The following is a 19,757-nucleotide window of genomic DNA, read 5'->3' as shown; positions in this document are numbered from 1 at the left end:
GAGCTAGCCTCTTTCCCCTCCCCCACCTTTTTATTCAGGCATCTTCCCTCTTCCTTTGCATTCCTGATGAAGGGTCTCGGCCCGAAACGTCAGCTGTTCCATAGATGCTGCCTGATCTGCTGAGTTCCTCCAGTATTTTGTGTCTGTTGCGCCGGATTTCCAGCACCTGCAGACTTTTTTTTGTGTCTGTGTTTAAGTTACTTTGGACAAGTGATCGGGCTACATGAATTCAAGTTCTGCTATGGAGGTTGTAGAATCTGAAATCAAGTAATAAGCATTGAATTAAAAAGCCATTATCAGTAATGATTATCATGAAACTACCAGACTGTTGTAAAAACCCATCTGCTTCTCTAATGTCTTTCCTGAAAGCTAATGAGCCTCTGTGCCCAATCTGGTCCATACTTGACTTCAGACTTTGAGTAAGCCACTGGGGTCACGAGGCAGTTGGAGACGCCAATCCTGTCTGGACATCCCAAGAGTGAATATAGGCAAGAGCAAAATATGGCTTACAGTTCAGAACTCTGTATCACTTCCCTTCCCACAAGTATCCCCCCCCCCCCATTACCCGAAACAAAATAACTTAACACTGCAACCACCTGAGGTGTTAAGTAGATTCCTCATTACAATTCTGATACAAAAAAAGAACAAAAGGCAAGTTGAAAAGCTAACTGTGGGTTCTGACAGCAGTAAAGCACTACTACCATGGAACCTATCAGCATGTTCATTGCTGACTGCTCTGACAAAAACAAAATCATTCTAACTGGATGTGTTAAACTTATGAACCAACAATGCTTTTGTTTCAGAAGTTGAGAGCCTTAATTAGATTACGAGATTTATAAGCTGAGCAATGATTTTGGGAGATGGCTGTGAGGGAACAGTAGGAGGACAGAATACGTTTTAGTATTGGTCAGGCCTCTTGATCTTTGTGACACGCCTTCTCCGTTAGAGAAGCAGACATTTCAGGCATTCTGGGAACGGTTGCTATAGCAAAGTTGTCTTCATAAAGGGCCAGCAATGAACAAGAGCATAGAAATGAACCACCCAGGGAGTACCTTCTAGCACTCACATCAACCCTTCTGTGTCACTTTGCAATTACTGGTAATCTTAAACAAATGGACAGGGTTAACTGCAGAGGAAAAGAGATGTAATTATTGTGATAAAGGGGTTTCTTTTTGTGCACTGAGATAATGGGCCTCTATACACCATGTGCCCCTTTTGTCGGGCAGCTTTGACTGGCTAGCAGTGAGGGCGGTTAAAGCTGTATGTGTTTCTCAACGCAGTTGGCCACCACCTGCCACCCTATCCCATCATGCTCCTTGACTATGATAGGCTGTCCTCAACATCACAGCTTATAAAACTGAAATGTCTCATTGTGTGCAGTTACAGGCGTAGGAAAGTGAGGGACAATGGCGACAGCAGAGAAATTAAAAGCAGGAGTTTTCCATCATTGTCAAACTCCCTGGAGAATGCAAGAGCACACTTTATTGGGACTGGTTGCCTTGCCTGCATTTTGTGCTCACTGTTAGCTGAACAAATACAGCAAACATGCACAAAATTAATGGGGAGCACCATAAACACAAGAGATCATGCATTTGCTGGAAGTCTCAAGCAACACACACAAAATGCTGGAGGAATAAACAGTCAATGCTTCAGGCCACAACCCTTCATCAAGACTAAAAAGGGAGGTGGCAGAAGTCAAATAAGAAGGCGGGAATTGGGAAAGGAGTAAAATGATTGGTGATAAGTGAGACTAAATGAGGGGAAATGTGAACAGATGGGGGCTGTGTATGAAGTAAGAAACTGGGAGGTGATTGCTGGTAGAGCAAAGGTCTGAAGAAGAAGGATTCTGATAGGACAGGACAATGAGCCATGGAAAATAGGGAAAAAAGAGGGGAACCAGAGGGAGGTGATGAAGAACTAGATGGATGTGAGGAGACAAGAAAAGTAAGAGGGAAACCAGAATAGGGAATGTAAGTTTCAATTATTCCCCTCTATTCCTCTCTATAGATCTACCTGATGAGATGACCTACTCTAGCATTTTGTGTGTGCAGCTTAAAGGTGACTAGTGGTGTGCCTCAGGGATCTGTACTGGGTCCAATGTTGTTTGTCATATACATTTATGATCTTGATGATGGGGTGGTAAATTGGATTAGTAAGTATGCAGATGATACTAAGATAGGTGGTGTTGTGGATAATGAAATAGGTTTTCAAAGTTTACAGAGAGATTTAGGCCAGTTAGAAGAATGGGCTGAAAGATGGCAGGTGGGAGTTTAATGCTGATTAGTGTGAGGTGCTACATTTCAGTAGGACTAATCAAAACAGGACATACAAGGTAAATGGTACGGCATTGAGGAATGCAGTAGATCAGAGTGATTGAGGAATAATGGTGCATAGTTCCCTAAAGGTGGAAGCTCATATGGATAGGGTGGTGAAGAAAGCTTTTGGTATGCTGGCCTTTATAAATCAGAGCATTGAATATAGGAGTTGGGATGTAATGCTAAAATTGTACAAGGCATTGGTGAGGCCAAATTCGGAGTATTGAATACAGTTCTGGTCACCGAATTAAAGGAAAGATGTCAACAAAATAGAGAGAGTACAGAGGAGATTTACTAGAATGTTACCTGGGTTTCAGCACCTAAGTTACAGAGAAAGGTTGAACAAGTTAGGTCTTTATACTTTGGAGCATAGAAGGTTGAGGGGGGACTTGATAGAGGTATTTCAAATTATGAGGGGGATAAATAGAGTTGACGTGGATAGACTTTTTCCATTGAGAGTAGGGGAGAATCAAACATGAGGACATGAGTTGAAAGTTAGGGGGCAAAAGTTTAGGGGTAACACAAGGGGGAACTTCTTTACTCAGAGAGTGGTAGCTGTGTGGAACGAGCTTCTAGTAGAAGTAGTAGAGGCAGGTTTGATATTGTCACTTAAAGTAAAATTGGATAGGTATATGGACAGGAAAGGAATGAAGGGTTTTTGCTAAGTGTAGGTCAGTGAGACTAGGTGAGAGTAACCTAGTCTTCTAGTTCGGCATGGACTAGAAGGGCCGAGATGGCCTGTTTCCGTGTTTTAATTGTTATATGGTTATATGGGAGAATGGCTGAGTGAGATTCTCCCCTTCCTGGAGGATGAGTGCATCCCAGTCAACAGACTTTTTTTTAAGAGTGCTAAGACAAAGGCCTTGGTCACTACAGTTTGGGACGCCAGCGGTAGAGGAGCATGATAGCAGGTTGGGGTATGGCCTAAGTTGAGGTCAAACTAAAAAATGAAAACTTTTCTCATGGGTGTAGCTTCACCATTAAATAAACTAGTCTTCTACTCATCTCTCCCCTTCAGATATATGACTGTCTCATTACTCATGCTAGCAAACTACAGTCAACAACATATACACTTGACACTGGAAGTAATAGACAAGACAAAAAAACCATCTGAACCTACCAGCACCAAATCCTAACAATGTAATTCTCCTTGGAAATTTCAGTTGATAAGCTAGAAAGGACATGAACCATTGGGAAGGAGCAATTAGTAGAGACAACAAGAACCAGAAGAAATAGGAGCAAAATTAATCCATTTGGTACATTGAGTTTGGTCCACCAATTGAACATGGTTCAAGTGTTTTCTCTCTCCACCTCATTGTCTTTCCTTCATCCCTTACTGTGTGATGCTCTAATGAATAAAAATATCTTTTCTACCTCCACTTTCAATGTGCTCAGTGACTTAGCAGTGAATGTGGCAATGAATTTCACAGATTTACAACCCTCTGGCTAAAGAAGCTCCTCCTCATCTCTGTTCAAAGGAGAAGTCCTTGAATTTGCACACCTGAAGACTGAATTCCAGATCACTGCAGAGCCTTTCGCCAAAGCAGATAATAGACACTAAACAAAACCTGCCACAAACCCACAGCGGCACCTCCTGCACGAACAGCCTTTGAAATGGAGCAGCCCATTTTAACTGAGGCCGGCGGCACTCGAGCAAGAGAGGGAGCAGCACTTGAGTAGCAGTGCAGCTTGCAACAGAGAGCTCTGCTACTTGCACCACCCACCCCAATGTTCTTTCCCCTCCACCCATTGCAAAATTAACACAATACACTGCATTATTGCCACAATTGTTTCAGTAACACAAAAGAACATGGAAAGTAGAAAACTAATGGAGCATTCTGACTCCTAAACATTACCTTATCAGCAAACCCAAGCCTTTCAGTTTAATTACTAAAACAATTTAGATGCCTCTACAGCGAGCTATAAGCACTCCCATTATTTCTGCTCACAATAAAATGATTGGGGCAATAAACAGAACCCAGTTCGAAGATATTTGCCCACCACATTATCACCACAGGAGAGCATCTAATAAAGTCAATACACTATTTAACTCTTCTGCCTCAAATATACCGCTAATAGTTTAAAAACATCCATAAATGTTCCTGAGTTGTTTTTTTTTCTGGTGTGCCACAGGGAAGTGGTGTTAGGTGAATATTCTGAGTAACCTTCATTACCTTTAACTACATTGGTCCTGATGCTGTTTTAATATAGATCCCCAAAGGATCACCACCTTGAAGACACATTACTATCCAACACAGAAGATGGTTATTTCGGCTCATCAAGCTTCTGCCAGCGCACAGAGCAATTCTACACCCCTATTAATCTCCCAGGAAAGCTATTTTCTCTGCATTTCCATCACCTAGAGGCTTCCATTTACCCACACACTTGGAGCAGTTCACGGTGGCTTATCAGCCGTGGGCTCTGAGAGGAAATTGGAGCACAAGGAGGAAACTCCCCATATGCAGCACCCAAAGTCTGGAACCCCGGTTACTGGAACTCTACCACCTGTGCTATTCTTCCACAAAATGGGGCCATCTAATGGTAGAACCCATGTTCAAATTTAGTTACAACTAACCTCCTAAACATAGTGCGGCAGCCTCTAGTTTTTACTTCAAAGTAACTGTTGAATGAGAAGTAACTGTTCACAGTAACCTTTTGTTTTACGCCTTTCTCATTTCTCCAAAGGATAAGTGCGCCTACCCTGAGCCTTTCTTGTCAAGTTCAGTCATTATTTAGCTAAATTCCCTTCCACCTTAGTACAGTGATGCCTGCATTACAACTGGGACCTGGAATCCACAGTCTTTTGCCTTGTACATTGAAACCAATCTAGTTGAACTACATCAACATCTTCCAGTAATTTTTATCTGTGGTTCAACTTGGCCATCTAATTTCCTTATGGTTTTCTTTGATACAATGGAATTTTTCATTTCAGTGATCCTATGCATCATTGAAAAAACATTGTATTTAACAGCTAAATGCCATGAAGAATAGTTATTCCATTTATGGCATTTTGTCTCTAAGGTTCCCATTTTCATCTGAAAATAGGGAGCATTCCAAGAATTAGTGCAATATTGGCCCACTTTGTTAAAAAGTGCTTGCATTTTGACACAAATCCAGTGTGTTTAAAGGACTTTAATGATTACTCAGAGCTCTAATCTATAATTTGTATAATCCAATGATTCACTGTTAAACATATTACTCTTGAACTTCATTGGATCCCATCAGCATTGCATGATGAAATACTTCTCAGTTTCTGTTTCAGTTCTCATATATTTGCTTACTGTAAATACATTTCAGTAATTGGTAGCTCAGTGAAAAGTCACACAGAGTTTAACAATGGAGTAAATAGGTTGTTCCAAATTCCTGTTGACCTTTTCATCAACTAATCCTATTACAAGAATGAAAAATATATGGCAAATGATTCAGTGCATGACTCAACTATTTAGTGTTATCCAGTATATGTAGGGAAAAGCTAAATTTCAACATATAATAACTAAATGCTGAAAAATTTGGGATTTTTATGCAGGCTCGATGGTAGCTGTTTGCTGATGTTTTGTTGACCATGAAGCTGAAAGCTTCACAACTAAACAAGGGAAAATCTGCTCAAATAATGTGTGACAGATTGGACCTGGTTTGGGAAGTTTTCCTCTACCAATTAACTGCTCAGCAACATCATGAAAACCAGTCTCTCCTAAACTGTCTATACTTCTCGCTAACTCGGTAAAAGAGCCAGTATTATCAAAGATTCACCCAGGCTGGGCGTTCCCTTCTTTGGGCAGAAGATACAAAGGTCTGAAAGCATGCTCATAGACAGCTTCTACCCCGCTGTTAAAAGACCATTAGAAGGTTCCTATTATGATAAGATGGACTCTTGACCTCACAGTCTACCTTGTTAGGATCTTGTACTTTATTGTTTACCTTCATTGCCCTTTCTCTGTGGCTTTTACACTTTATTTTCCATTGTTATTATTTTACCTTGCTCTACCTCAATGCACTGTGTGATGATTTGATCTTTATGAACAGTATACAAATCAAGCTTTTCACTGTACATCAGTACATGTTAAAAGTTCAAGGTAAATTTTTTATCAAAGTACATATGTCACTAAATGAACCTTGAGGTTCATTTTCTTGCTAGCATTTACAGCTGAACAGAGAAAAACAACAGTCAATAAAAAACTACACAAACAAAAGAATGCAAACAGTACAAATAAAAAATAAGTAAATAAATAATATTAAGAGCATGAGTCACCAAGTCCTTGGAAGTGAATGATTAAATTATTGCTATGTTTCATATGACAATAATAAACCAATTCCATTCCAATAAGATCGCATTTTTACATTTTCTTTCATGTTTCAGTTTATTTGAATGTTTCTAGGTTTATTATTTTTTCCATTTTCAGATTGAAAAGCTTGATTCATTTTTAAACACTGAAAAGCGGAGAGCGGTAGAGTCTGGAAATTTGAAATTAAAATTAAAACTGGAGAGTAATCTACAGAGAGAGAAAAAAACAAAGTCAATGTTTTTGATCAATAGCCTTTCATCTGAAATGGGATACTGAGAAAACAGTCATACTCAATGTCACAGAGTAGGAGAGGGAAGGAGAATGTTTGTTACAGTGTGGAGGCGAAGGTTGTCCAGGGATCGCAATTAGTCCAGTGCCCTCTAAACAAAAGAAATTAAGATATTTGAGAAAAGTAGAAAAAAAGTGGAACTATGAGATCCACAATACAGCAATCACTGCATATCTGAGGTAAAAGAGAATGCTAGGATTACTCAACAGATCAATTAGCATCTGTGGAGTGAGAAGAGCAGAGTTAATAATTTTAGATTAGATCTGGTCAGTTCCAACACAAATAAGAAAGGCTGGTTAAATAGAGTTCTTTCACTTAATATTAAGTCCCAAGGGTTTTATATTTAATTGTATTTAAGTTTTTTTTTTGTTTCAGTAGCACAGAAATAAAGATTTAAATAGTTTTAACAGACTATTAAACCAATGATACGTGTTTGAACTGGATAACAGATATTTTTCTTAATGGTTTATAGGTTTGAGTTGCTCTGAATTTCCAACGCAAACTATTCAACTTGCCATGGAGGATCTGCATGACGCTATCAAGGAAGTTCTCACTGTGGTGCTGTACAAAGTAGATATGGGTTTTTTTTTTGTAGGCCAACAATTAACATGAGTGACTTGTTTCTGGGTACAAATCCAGGGCTAATAACCCTGTGCTCACTTATTGAATATAAACACTGTGACTGCATAATTCTTTTTCTAAACCATATACACTCACATTAAAGATTGCTGATTTCTTCCTCGATCTCTGGCAGCACACTTTTGTAAGGTTAAACTTTGAGTGAATGAGTGAACTTGGCCTTTTCTCCTTGGAGCAACGGAGGATGAGAGGTGACCTGATAGAGGTGTATAAGATGATGAGAGGCATTGAGTGTGTGAATAGACAGAAGCTTTTTCCCAGTGTTGAAATGGCTAACACAACTAGGCATAGTTTTATGGTGCTTGGAAATAGGGACAAAGGGGAGGTCAGAGATAAGTTTTTCCACACAAAGAACGGTGGGTGCGTGGAATGCACTGCCAGCAAAGGTGGTAGAGGTGGATCCAAGAGGGTCGTTTACGAGACTCTTAGATAGGTACATGGCTTAGAAAAATAGAGGGTTATGCGGTAGGGAAATTCTAGGCAGTGTCTAGAGTAGGTCAATGGATGAGACAACATTGTGGGCCAAAGGGCCTGTAATGTTCTGTAGACTTCTATTTTCTATGTTTCTAAACTAAAGCCATTTGATGTGACATCCAACTTCATATTTTACCTGCTAATGAATATCCAACATCGCTGCAGCACTTACCTTTCAGCACAGGCATTAACCCAAGTTTAGGTGTTAATGCTTATACCTTGAGGAACAATTTCAATTTGGCATTATCAAGAGAGAATTAAAAAAAATCACATCCACCACCTTCATAAAAAGACTCTAAAAAGATGTTGATGGGCATTTGGTCAGATCTGGAAATTCCCTTTTGAGAGCTCCAATGACCTTCTTTATCTGCTCAGAGGAACAATTGCATGAGTAGGGCAGCTCCCGTCCCCAGACCAGCCACTCCAAAGGGCTTTTGTGTCACCTTGTGCAATTATTTCTGAATCACAAATAGTTTTGGACTTGATTTTTTCTCCACCTGGAGCCAAACAGAAATGATAACTTTACTGAGATTTACCCTTTGCTAGAGCGATGATCTTCTGTCTGTCAGAAAAATTTGAACTCGGGCCCCAGAGGTGAAGGAAGACAGCAGGATGGAAGGAGGGAGAGAGAGAAAGAAAGAAACTGAGGCCATCCATCTTATTTTGTTAATGGTGCATTCTCTATCAAATGGGGAAAAACTGATTCTTAAGACAGGAAATTTTGGAACCTTTCCTTTAAGTACAAGAACAGATCATTCAACTACAATCAATCCCCATGCATTCCAAGAGGATATAGCAGCCAAACCTGTTTAATTCATCATATTCTATTCCATCAAGCACAACACGCATTTTGATAGGGCCACTCTGAATTTACCACTGAGTCATCCTGTGTAGTCAATGAAGATTAAATAATGATTAACATTAACTCAAAGGTAAAGTATTGCAGATGATGGGAATCCGGAACATAAGAAAAACTGAATAATAATGACAGGTCACTAACCCGAGACGTTAACTCTGTTTCTTTCTCTACTGACACTGCTCGACCTGCTGAATACTTTCACCATTTTCTGCTCTTATTTAAAATGAATTTTGAAAGTAAATTACTGTATACTATTCTGCCAGGGACTTATTATCATGTCTACTCATGCAAATATATACTTAATCCATATCAACTATTAGGTTGTATTTCCCTATAGTAAAGACACGTCAGTACAATATTGGTATAGTTCCACAGGAACTATCTTCCCAACAGGATATTAAAATAAGGTTCTGACTAACTTCCCAGTAAGATGTAAAAAGTCACGTAATGCTTTTTATAATAATATTATAAGAGAAGTACAGATGCTCAGGCTAATATTTATTTCTCAAGTAACACAGTAGTCATAAGTCAGCCAGGCATTGTGTTCATAGCCCTTACTGATTGTCCAGTTTTGACTTAATTTACCACATTACCTCATTAGAACATCATAACATTAGAAGGTTTTTGACAAGAACAGGCCAACTGGCCCTACAAAGCTTGCCAAATTCCTATTCACATGGTATGCTGAAATAACTATCAAGTTTAGATTTGACTGCTCTCAACTACACAACTAGGTAGTTTGTTCCATGTGTCCACAACTTGCTGTGTAAAGAAATGCTTCCTGATGTTCGTCTGAAATCTCCCCTTAACCAGTCTCCACCTATGGCCCCGCATCTTTGGTGATGGATTAATTTTGAAGTAACAACTGGCATCCACTTTACTTATACCCGTAATGATTTTGAACCCGTCTGTCATGTCTCTACATCTACTAAGAGATAAAAAGATCCTTTCGATCTTTCTTTGTAGTTCACGCCCTGCAGCCCTGGAATGAGTCTAGTTGCCCCTCTCTGGACTCCCTTTAGTGCCTTCACATCCCTCACACAATATGGAGACCAAAACTGTACACTGTGCTCAAGGTGTGGCATTACCAGTGCATTTTACATTTATTTACATTGTTTCATCTGCCATTTATCTGTCACATCTAGATTATGCTTTGATCTAGCTAAATTGATTCTGCTGCCTGAATGTTATCAACCCATCCCCTTAATTTTGTGTCATTGACAAACTTTACTAGTTCATTTGTTATGTGCTTATCCAAATCATTAATGTAAATTAAAAACAGCAGCGACTCCAAAACCAATCCCTGTGGAACCCCACTGTTAACATCTTCTTGGTGTGAAAATGATCCTCTCAGCTTAACTTGTTGTTATCTGTTTTGAGTCAATTCTGCACCCATTCGCACACTTTACCCCGAATCTCTACCTCCTGTAATTTAACTACTAACCTCTCATAGGGTACCTTGTCAAAAGCCTTCTGAAGGTCCTAGTAAATAAAATCAACTGCTTATTGTTATCATGAATTTTAGCTGCCACTTCATAGAACTCCAGCATATTAGTTACCCATGCTGGCTTTCTGCTAACTTGCCTGAACTTGTCAGCTGCTTTTCCATCCCACATTTTATTATTGTTTCCATTATCTTGCCTGTGATACATGTTAGGCTTACTGGTCTGCAGTTACCAGTGTTAGTGCCATCACCCTTCTTATATACTGGGCCAACATTAGCCCATTTCCAGTCCTTCGGGATTTCACCACTCTTCAGTGACTTTTGGAATGTTAGGGGTTTGTATATATAATCATAGACCTCTTTAAGTACTCTTGGATATATGTCATTTGACCCTGGAGATTTATTGACTTTCATCCTTTTCTGCTGAAGCAGGACCTCACTTTCTAAGATCTCTAAGTCAATTAAAACAACTTTGTTTTTCTCTACACTTACTGGCATCTTTGCAGGTGAATACTTTAGCAAAATATGAGTTAAGTGTATCTGCTGTCTCCTTCTCTGCATAATTTAACATCCCACTATTATTCCTAAAACACTTAACTTACTCCTTGATTTTTCTTTTACTACCAAAATATTGAAAAAATCTCTTAGGGTCAATCTTAGCATTATCAGCAATATCTTTGTCAACCTGCCTATTGACAATTTGGATTTCCCTTTGGACTATAGCTCTCATATTTTCATATGCCCTATAGTTAATACCATTACTATATTTTCTGTCTTTTCTTCAATAATTTTTAAGTATATCTTTACATTGTCCAATGCAAAACTCCACTTTGGACAGTTCTCATTGAACGGACACCACTTTGGGGGTCTTGAAGTTGTGAAATGTCCTGTATGAAATCCAATATTTCTTTTTTTTTGTACTCTGCCAAATCATGTCCATTGGTTTAACAACTTAATGGTCCCACAACACAACATATTGCTTATTCTTCACTATCTTTATTATTTGTTATTACTATAATTTCAAACAGAAAATGGGAAAACTCAAATAGGAGGTGTCTGATGGTCTCTCACAATATTTTGGCTCTGCCACTACAATCTATATTCATTGTCATGAGAAATTGGTGTTATCAAAGGTTTGCTTTAAAATCTCCTTTAGAAGAAAAACTGAAAAGCAAGTGCCTGAAAGAAAAAGCAATGGGTTTATAAATAATCCTTGAAACCCATCCTAAGGCCTGAATGATTCTGTCATTGAACTCTGGAGTAAGTGCATGCCGGTCAGTGCTGACTAAGCTGTTAAATATAATGAGTCACAAAGTTACTCTTAGCACCCATCTGCTTCATAAATGATTCCTGGAACACAAGAAAGCTAGACTTCAATCATTTGTTAACATCCAAAGCTGCACATGCTAAATGAAGTTAGTCTTTATATTGGTAGAAAGCTGTTCACCTTCACTGAGGCATGAAAAGATGTTGCTGAAATAGCATCACCTCTCAGTGCTTTCTGCTACAACGGAGATTTAACAACTGATACAGCTCCTTGATAAATCAAGGTAGTAAATAACTACGTGAAAAAACTGCATGCAATTGGTTTGAAAGATGGCAGGATATCAGAAAGATGTGTAAAATGGTTTTGAAAAGAATCACATAAAAAAAAACAATAACAGTAAATATTAATCCCAACAGGGTTTCTTTATTAGAATTGTGAGCACAACAGTCACTGGGGAGAAGGTGAATCCTGAAGAAAGAGGAAAGAGTGAGGTAGGCAGGCAAGAACAATAACTAAAATGACAAAGGCATAAGATATGTTGAAAAAAAGACAAATTGACAGATCAAGTAACTCTCTGATCTTGATTCTTAACACTGTTCTGCATCAACGTTTAATTTACCTACAATGTCATTTTCTGGTTTGTCTCACTTAGAACACAAAACCATAACAGGAAAAGTGGTCAATCCATGGCTGAAAGGGGAAATTGAAATGACTATTAAATACAAGGAAGAGGTTCCTGAAGTTGCTTGAAATACCAGTAGGCCTGAACATTGCAAGTATTTTAGATCTCAGCAAGAATTTATAAAGGAAAACAAGATATGACAGTAAACTAGCAAGGAATGTAAGAAAATCAGAACTTAGGTGCTTCCGTAAGTATGCAAAAAGAAAAATAAAATCTAGTGAGGGAAAATATGGTCTCCTTATGAAAAGAGAGGGAGTGATTCCTGGCAGAGAATAACAAAATGACAGAGTAAGAGGATGATTCCAATCTGCACTGTGATGCAATAAGCAGTTTATATTCCCAATGGTGCATTTGGTGCTCATTTCTCATTGGATCACTAAGTTTGAATTCACTCTTTGTAACTATGAGACTTCCAATATCCTACAGGCATCACTTCTGCAGCCATTTGGTGAGACGCAGCATTCTGCAAAAGGAAACCCCACCTTAGACAGCTGACCCTAACACCCCACAACATCACCGCCCAGAAAGCAATTGGCAGCTTTTCTACTGACTGAAAATGTCTCTGATGATCAGAGTCATTCAGAAAGAGCTGAAATACAAATAAATAAATTTAAAGATTACAAGCTACTATTTTTAGGTTCAAAGTTCAAAATTTAAGACTTGCGTCTCATAAATTAATGACATTATTAATATTAATTTTAAAAAGAGCCTTAACTTATTAGTGAGGATCAGATGCAAATGGCTGCCTGGAAATTATGGACGAGCTGTATTGCACTAATTATTAGTTGATGACGATGAAGAGAACCGCTGGCCAGCTACAAGGTCAGATTGTCACAGATCTGCCTTTACATACTGCAGCCTGGAAGTACGAAAGGTCAGGAGATCAGGATGGGTGCAACTGACCTCCTGCTCCTTTCCTGGACAAGGCTCTGCATCAGGGAGCTACTGACTGTATGAATCAAGGAGTCAGCCTTCATAGCTGGCTCCTTAGCTTTATTCCAGCTACTGTAACAATTCATGCTTAGTTTAGTATCTAGATTTGTTTGCATCCAAATTCAATACTGGCAGGAGAGTATATTTTAAGACAATAGTCCTTTTGGAGTTATACAGGATTCTGGTACGTTTGCCAAGACACACAGCATCAGGGAGATTACTGACAGGCTGTTATGATTGTCGTGCCAGTTATCAATAGGTGAGATACATGCATATTGTGCATGCAAGTTAATTCAAGACTATGGTAAGAGAACAGATGGAGAACATATCCAAAGCCAGACCATTTAATTTCTAAATTATTATGTGTATAAATAGATTCAATGAAGCATTTAGAATAATATCTAACCAAATTCAAGCTATACCTTGGCTGACTTCTGCTCTGTTAATATAGACCCTATATATAAAGTTAACATTCCCTTTAAACTCCTTCCTGATAATAATGCTAAAGTCCCATTATTAAAAGATGCCCCAAAAGCTTCTACCAGTTCTGGAGTGATGCTCATTCTAAATACAAGCTAATCAAATTGCAGCATGGCCATACCTCCACTATGTATGTTTGAGTTGAGGACAGTCCTGTTTTTGGCGTCACCCACAACCGCATTTTCCACTAGGATATGAGTAACATTGTCATTTTGCTCTGCTTCATCTTTTCACCCATTTTATTCAGGAGAGCGTTATCAACTCAGTGCAGGAATACGATAGTGAGATATGGTTCCACATGTTCTACACATTACTATGATCGTCAGCGAACACTGGGCTTCCAGTGGCAACCAATAGCCACTGATGTTTCTGAAGTGGTCTTCCAGCACATAGGTCCACCTAACAGACAACTCAAATTCAGATAATTACCTACTAATACATTCCCTGCAATGTAATTTAGATTATTGCCTAAACTGCAAGAAAATCCCATGTTGGCTGTCTAATGGTCTATTGATATTATGTGTACAGTGTGACTAGTTCAGTTTTGCTCAATTTATACCTTAACCAGTGGTTAAATGAACTCTCCTGAACCTTAGGCTTATTGACCGAAATAACCATTTATTTGTAATCAAACAACACTCTACTTTTAACCAAATTTGATGATTATCCTTGTGATTCAGGTAATCTATCTACATTTTCAATTTCTGTTTGTATCAACTGTTGGTAGAAATAAACAGCCCAAAGTGAGAGGGAACAGGGCTAGAAACAAGGAAAACATTGTGATGCTGCTGATAGATGAAAATGAGATTTTACAGGACGAATATTCATGATCATTAAACCTTAACTGAGCCAATCTATTCTAAGTAGCACAATTTCCATTGCTCATTTTTCTGCATTAATCCCAAACTCCCACACCAAATCCATAATGAAGTGCAGATTAGAACAAGAGTTGTTAAAATTTAAATCATCAGTTAAGTTCACGCATTCTGAAGACTGTTGGTCTGAACTTACCCCATGTATCGGATAGGATATCCAACCCAGCTCCCCCTGTGCAGTTTTAGAATCCAGGAGGTTAACTGTGGAAACAAATAACAGCCAATAAGCAAAAAGCCCCATGTTAGCTCAACAGAAACTTTCTTCAGTTGAGTTCAGACAATTAATTTCCAAATAAATTTGCATCTTATCTGAATGCCAATTTCTTTATATATCAAGTCACTGTTTAAATGAAATCTTAAACTTGTGTATGAAATACAGTAATTGGACACATTAACAGATAACTATTAAGGGATTATGTGTAAGGGTTTTACTACAGTATATACCATAAAGAATTATACTGTTCAAAATGAAAAAGGCAAGCATGAGTTAGCTGAGCTGTATTGTGCGTTTAGATTTTCTTTGGATTTAATTGTCCTAACCTTAAGGTTGACTGTTGAACAATACTTGTCTTATTTTAATTGTTCTATTGTCTAAAACTATGCATTATACAGTTGAATCCTGGTAAATACACAATTAATTTATCTTGAATGTGGTGCTTGAGTGAGAGTAACATATTGTGCCAACTGAACAAATTAATTCCCAATCTGCCTGCGGCTAAACCTCAGCTGCCGGGGCATCAGCAGGGTACGAGAGTATCATTTTATAATGTTTACAATATTATAGTAATTCAAGAGAATGCACTTTCACTGTTCAAGTACCAGGATTTTATGATATGGTAGGAACTATAGGAATTATAATTCTTATCATATTGTACAATATTAGTACATTACACTGTGAATTTTTTTACAGTAACTTCCTCTTTATGGGAAGGATATGGAAGCTTTAGAGAGGATGCAGAGGAAATTTACCAGGATACTGACTTTGATTAGAGGGCATGAGGAAAAGTTGAACGAGCTAGTGTTTTTCTCTTTGGAAAGAAGAAGGATGAGAGGAGGCTTGATAGAAGCGACAGCCGGAGACTTTTCCCAGGGCAAAGGTGGTTAATACGAGGAAACGTAATTTTTAGTACAGCACTCGGGGTCAGAGGTAGGTTTTATGTAGGGTGGATGCATGGAACAAACTGCCAGGGATGATTGTAGACTCTACCGGGTAGAGGCAGATACATTAGGACATTTGAGAGGCTCTTAGATGGGCACATGGATGAAAGCTAAAATGTGAGAGGAAAGGGTAGATTAATCTGAGTAGGTTAAAAGACCAGCACAACACTATGGGCCAAAGGGTCTGTACCATTGTGTACTGCTCTATGTTCCATGTTCTTTGAATGAAATAACAATCGTTTAAAGTCTTGCCTCATCCCTAGATGATCTAACATTGTTTCAGAATCAAGAGAATATTTTTGAGTTTCGCTCATTTTTCTTACAGTCAGACAGAGTAAGATCAGACTAACATCAAATAAATACTGCATGAGAGAAGATGTGATCTTGTTGGGACCTGAATTGAGCCCACTGAAAGGATTACTTCTTTCACTAGGCAGTAAAAGCTCTGCACCTGGTCTTTCCAGCTATTTACAAATCCAAGTTCACACCAGGTTTAACTTGATGCTTATCAGCTGCATAATGACAAAGTGGGCCACACAGGATGAGTGATAAGCAAGATACAAACAAGGCTTACCCTTCAGAATGAAATTATGGAAATTCTACCATCCTATTTAGTTGACATAGGGGAGTTTGAGTCAACATCTTATCAGAAGCTAAAATACTGACACTCTCACTCAGTTCTATCCTGAAGAGATTGCATGTTACAGTTTCCAACGACATTATGTTTGAATTCATTGGGAAAGAGGGGAGTCATGGACTTCTCTTGAGGAAAATAGTGATCATGAACCCCTTGGAAAAGAATACTAAGACATTAGGACACAGGAGTAAAATTAGGTCATTCAACCCATCAAGTCTACTCCACCACTTGATCATGGCTGATTTATTTTTCCTCTCAACCCTATTCTTCTGTCTTCTCCCCACAATATTTTCAGCCAAGAACCTATCAACCTCCACTTTAAATATGCCCAATGACTTGGTCTCCACAGCCACCTATGACAATGAATTCCACAGATTCACCACCCTCTTGCTAAAGCAATTCTTCCTCAATTCTGTTGCAAAGAGATGTCCTTTTATTCTGAAGCTGTGCTCTCTGGTTCTAGACCCTCCCGCTATTGGAAACATCTTCTCTACATCAACTGTATCCAGGCCTTTCAATATCTGGTAAGTTTCAATAAGAAAGCTCTAGCAAATATATCAAACACTCCTCAATTCTTAACCCTTTCATTTCCAAGATATTTGTTCAAAGTCTTCTGGACCTTCTCCAAGACCTGCACATCCTTTCTTAGGTTTGGGGTCCAAAACTGTTCATAATCCTCCATATTTGGTCTGACCTGTGCTTTATAAAGACTCAGAATTACATTTTTGCTTTAATATTCTAGTCCTCTAGAAAATAAACACTAACATTGCATTTACCTTCCTTAACGCCAACTCAACATGCAAGTTAACCTCTAAGGAATACTGTACTAGGACCTCGAAATCCCTTTGTACTATTGAATTTACTCCATTCAGAAAATAGTCTTTGCTTTTATCCCTTTTACCAAAATACATGACATACACTTCCCTAAACTACATTCCATTTGCCACTTGTTTGCTCATTCTCCTGATTTGTCCCGTTCCTTCATGCAGACTCCCCGTTTCTTCAGCATCACCTGCCCCCTCATCTATCTTTGTATCATCTGTAAACTTGGTCATTAAGCCATCAATCCCGTCATCAAAATGATTAACAAATAACATGAAAAGCAGCAGATGCAACACTGACCTCTGCACAACACCACTGGTTACCGGCAGCAACAAGAAAAGGCCTCTTTTATTCCCACTTCTAGCCTTCTGCTAGCTAGCCAATCTTTTATCTTTCCTGTCTTGTTTAGCAGCCTCATGTATGACAAGTAGTCCACTCACTAGTGGTCATTTGGTATCTTTACTCTCCTGCATTTTCAGACACAGAGGGGCAAAGGCATCATTCTGAGCAATATACTTGTGTGTGACTGGAGTAAGGACGGTTGCTGCTGTGGGTTTTGTGAACAATTCATTGGGGCAATCATTGGGTGATTGAGGCAAGTATGTGGACATGAAATACTTAATATCACCAGCAGTGTCCCATGGCACTTCCTCCCCAGTGAAAGCACTTAAAACTACATTGAAATCTCTGAAGTGTTACCCCATTAATCAGCATTTTTTCATTAAATTCTGACACCTTAGCACTCCATTATTCAAACGAAACCAAGACTAGTGTTAATCAGCACCTCCATCACAGATTGGAACATCTGTTCAAAGTACTTTCCAATTTCTAGTTATCAGACAGCGATATGAGGATTTCTGAAACAGAAATATCAGCTAATTTACATTGTTCTTTAACAGATCTGAAATACCCAGAGGCAACTCAATGACTATAGGTAAAATGTGTACCCTGAGTTGTCAATAACAGTCAAGAATTGCTCTAATATAGGACTAACTGTTCCAAGAAATCAGAAGAAACTGAAACTAATCTACTGTCTTTAGTTCCTCCATAGCCAGTACTGTTTAATATAATATAGTCTGCACTAGCTATGATACCAAAGTGCTAATGGAATCAGTAACACTTAACCTTACCAAACCGATGTGTGGGCAGATGGGTGCAAGGAAACTGTATTAACAGTTGACAGCAGAGCTGCAAGATTAACAAAAGTATTAAACTGCAGATTCCAACATCTACCATACATAAAATGGAATGTTTTTGGTTCATGGAAGATTGCATAGAGTCATAGAACAATACAACATGCAACAGGCCCTTTGGCCCCGTGAGTCCTCGCCAACCACTAAACCCACTCAGCTGGCCCCAAATTCCTGCTTTTGGCTCATATCCCTCAAATCCCGCCCCTTCCATGTACGTCTCGATGTGCTTCTTAAATGACTCAATTGTGCATTTCTCAACTACTTCCTCTAGAAGGTTGTTCTATACACTCACCCTTTGTGAAAAGAAGTTGTTTCTCAGGACCCATTTAAATCTTTCCCCTTTCTCACTAAATCTATGCTCCCTTGTTTTAGTCATTTCTATGATGGGAAAGAATGATCATCTACCTTATCCATACCTCTCATACTTCTAATCATTTCTATCAGAGCAATCCCTCGTTCTCCCACCTTTCAAAGAATAAAGTCCCAACTTGGTCAACCTCTCTCTTTGGTCGCGGCAACATCCTCATAAATCTTTTCTACACTCTTTCCAGATTAAACCCATCTTTCCTATAACAGGGCAACTAAAACTGTAAACAGTATGCTAAGTGTAACCTCACCAACAACTTATGTATCTACAACATAATGTCCTAATTGCTATATTCGATGCTAAATGCCTTTTTTCATCACCTTGCCTGCCTGTGATACTGCCTTTGATGATCTATGTACCTGTACTTCTAGCTTCGGTTCTGTTACTCACCTGACCATGCCTGCCTCTGGAGTTTAGATGCTCCAGTTCTCCAGAGAATGTCTAGCTGGCAGTGTCCCTTTAAAGATTCTGTCCTGCTCCACAAATTGGCAGCCATGTATTGGTGCCACTATTTGGATATGTAAAGAGCATCTGTACTCAGGTTCTGGGCCCGATTGTCAGCTCAGCCTTGGTTCAGTCTGCGATTGCTTTTCGGATTTCTGTCTCATTCGGATTCTCATCGAGTCTCATCAGGTTCAAGTCTAGCATCTTGTCAAGAACCCTGGGTCTAGATTCCAGTCTCGGACACTCCGGCACTTGGGTTCTTACCATCCTCGCCTAGGCCTCTCAAGTGCTCTACCATGTAGTATAAATCCCATGCAAGTTTAACTTTCCAAAATGCATCTGGATTGAAATCAATATTCCTCCTGCTTGAGAATTTTTCTGTAGCCACTCGGAGTCATCCTTGGAAGTGCACACCCCCTGGCATCAGTTCTGCAGCCACAGAATCTCTTGCCTGCCCCCCTCTCCTATCCCTGTCACCCTGATAGGAGATTAGATAGTGAAGGGGACACCCTGTCTGATTGATAGAGGACATGGCTTTAAGGTAAGGGGAGGGAAGTTCAAGGTGCATATTAGTGGAAGCTTTTATACTCAGAGAG

The 19,757-nt window shown here is 39.0% G+C and overlaps 1 protein-coding gene across 2 annotated transcripts in view; it reads right to left on the bottom strand.

Annotated features, from left to right (window-relative positions):
• The window catches only part of epha3 (eph receptor A3), a 268,476-nt gene that overhangs the window by 231,918 nt on the left and 16,801 nt on the right, over nt 1-19,757 (bottom strand). For both annotated transcript variants that reach the window (XM_059968667.1, XM_059968668.1), the window contains exon 2: nt 14,677-14,741. In XM_059968667.1, coding sequence (XP_059824650.1) covers nt 14,677-14,741 — 65 coding nt within the window. The remainder of the gene's footprint in view (nt 1-14,676; nt 14,742-19,757) is intronic.

This window comes from Hypanus sabinus, chromosome 4 (genome assembly GCF_030144855.1).
Source record: "Hypanus sabinus isolate sHypSab1 chromosome 4, sHypSab1.hap1, whole genome shotgun sequence".
Classification (NCBI taxonomy): Eukaryota; Metazoa; Chordata; class Chondrichthyes; order Myliobatiformes; family Dasyatidae; genus Hypanus; species Hypanus sabinus.
This window is presented reverse-complemented; position numbering and strand designations above follow the sequence as displayed.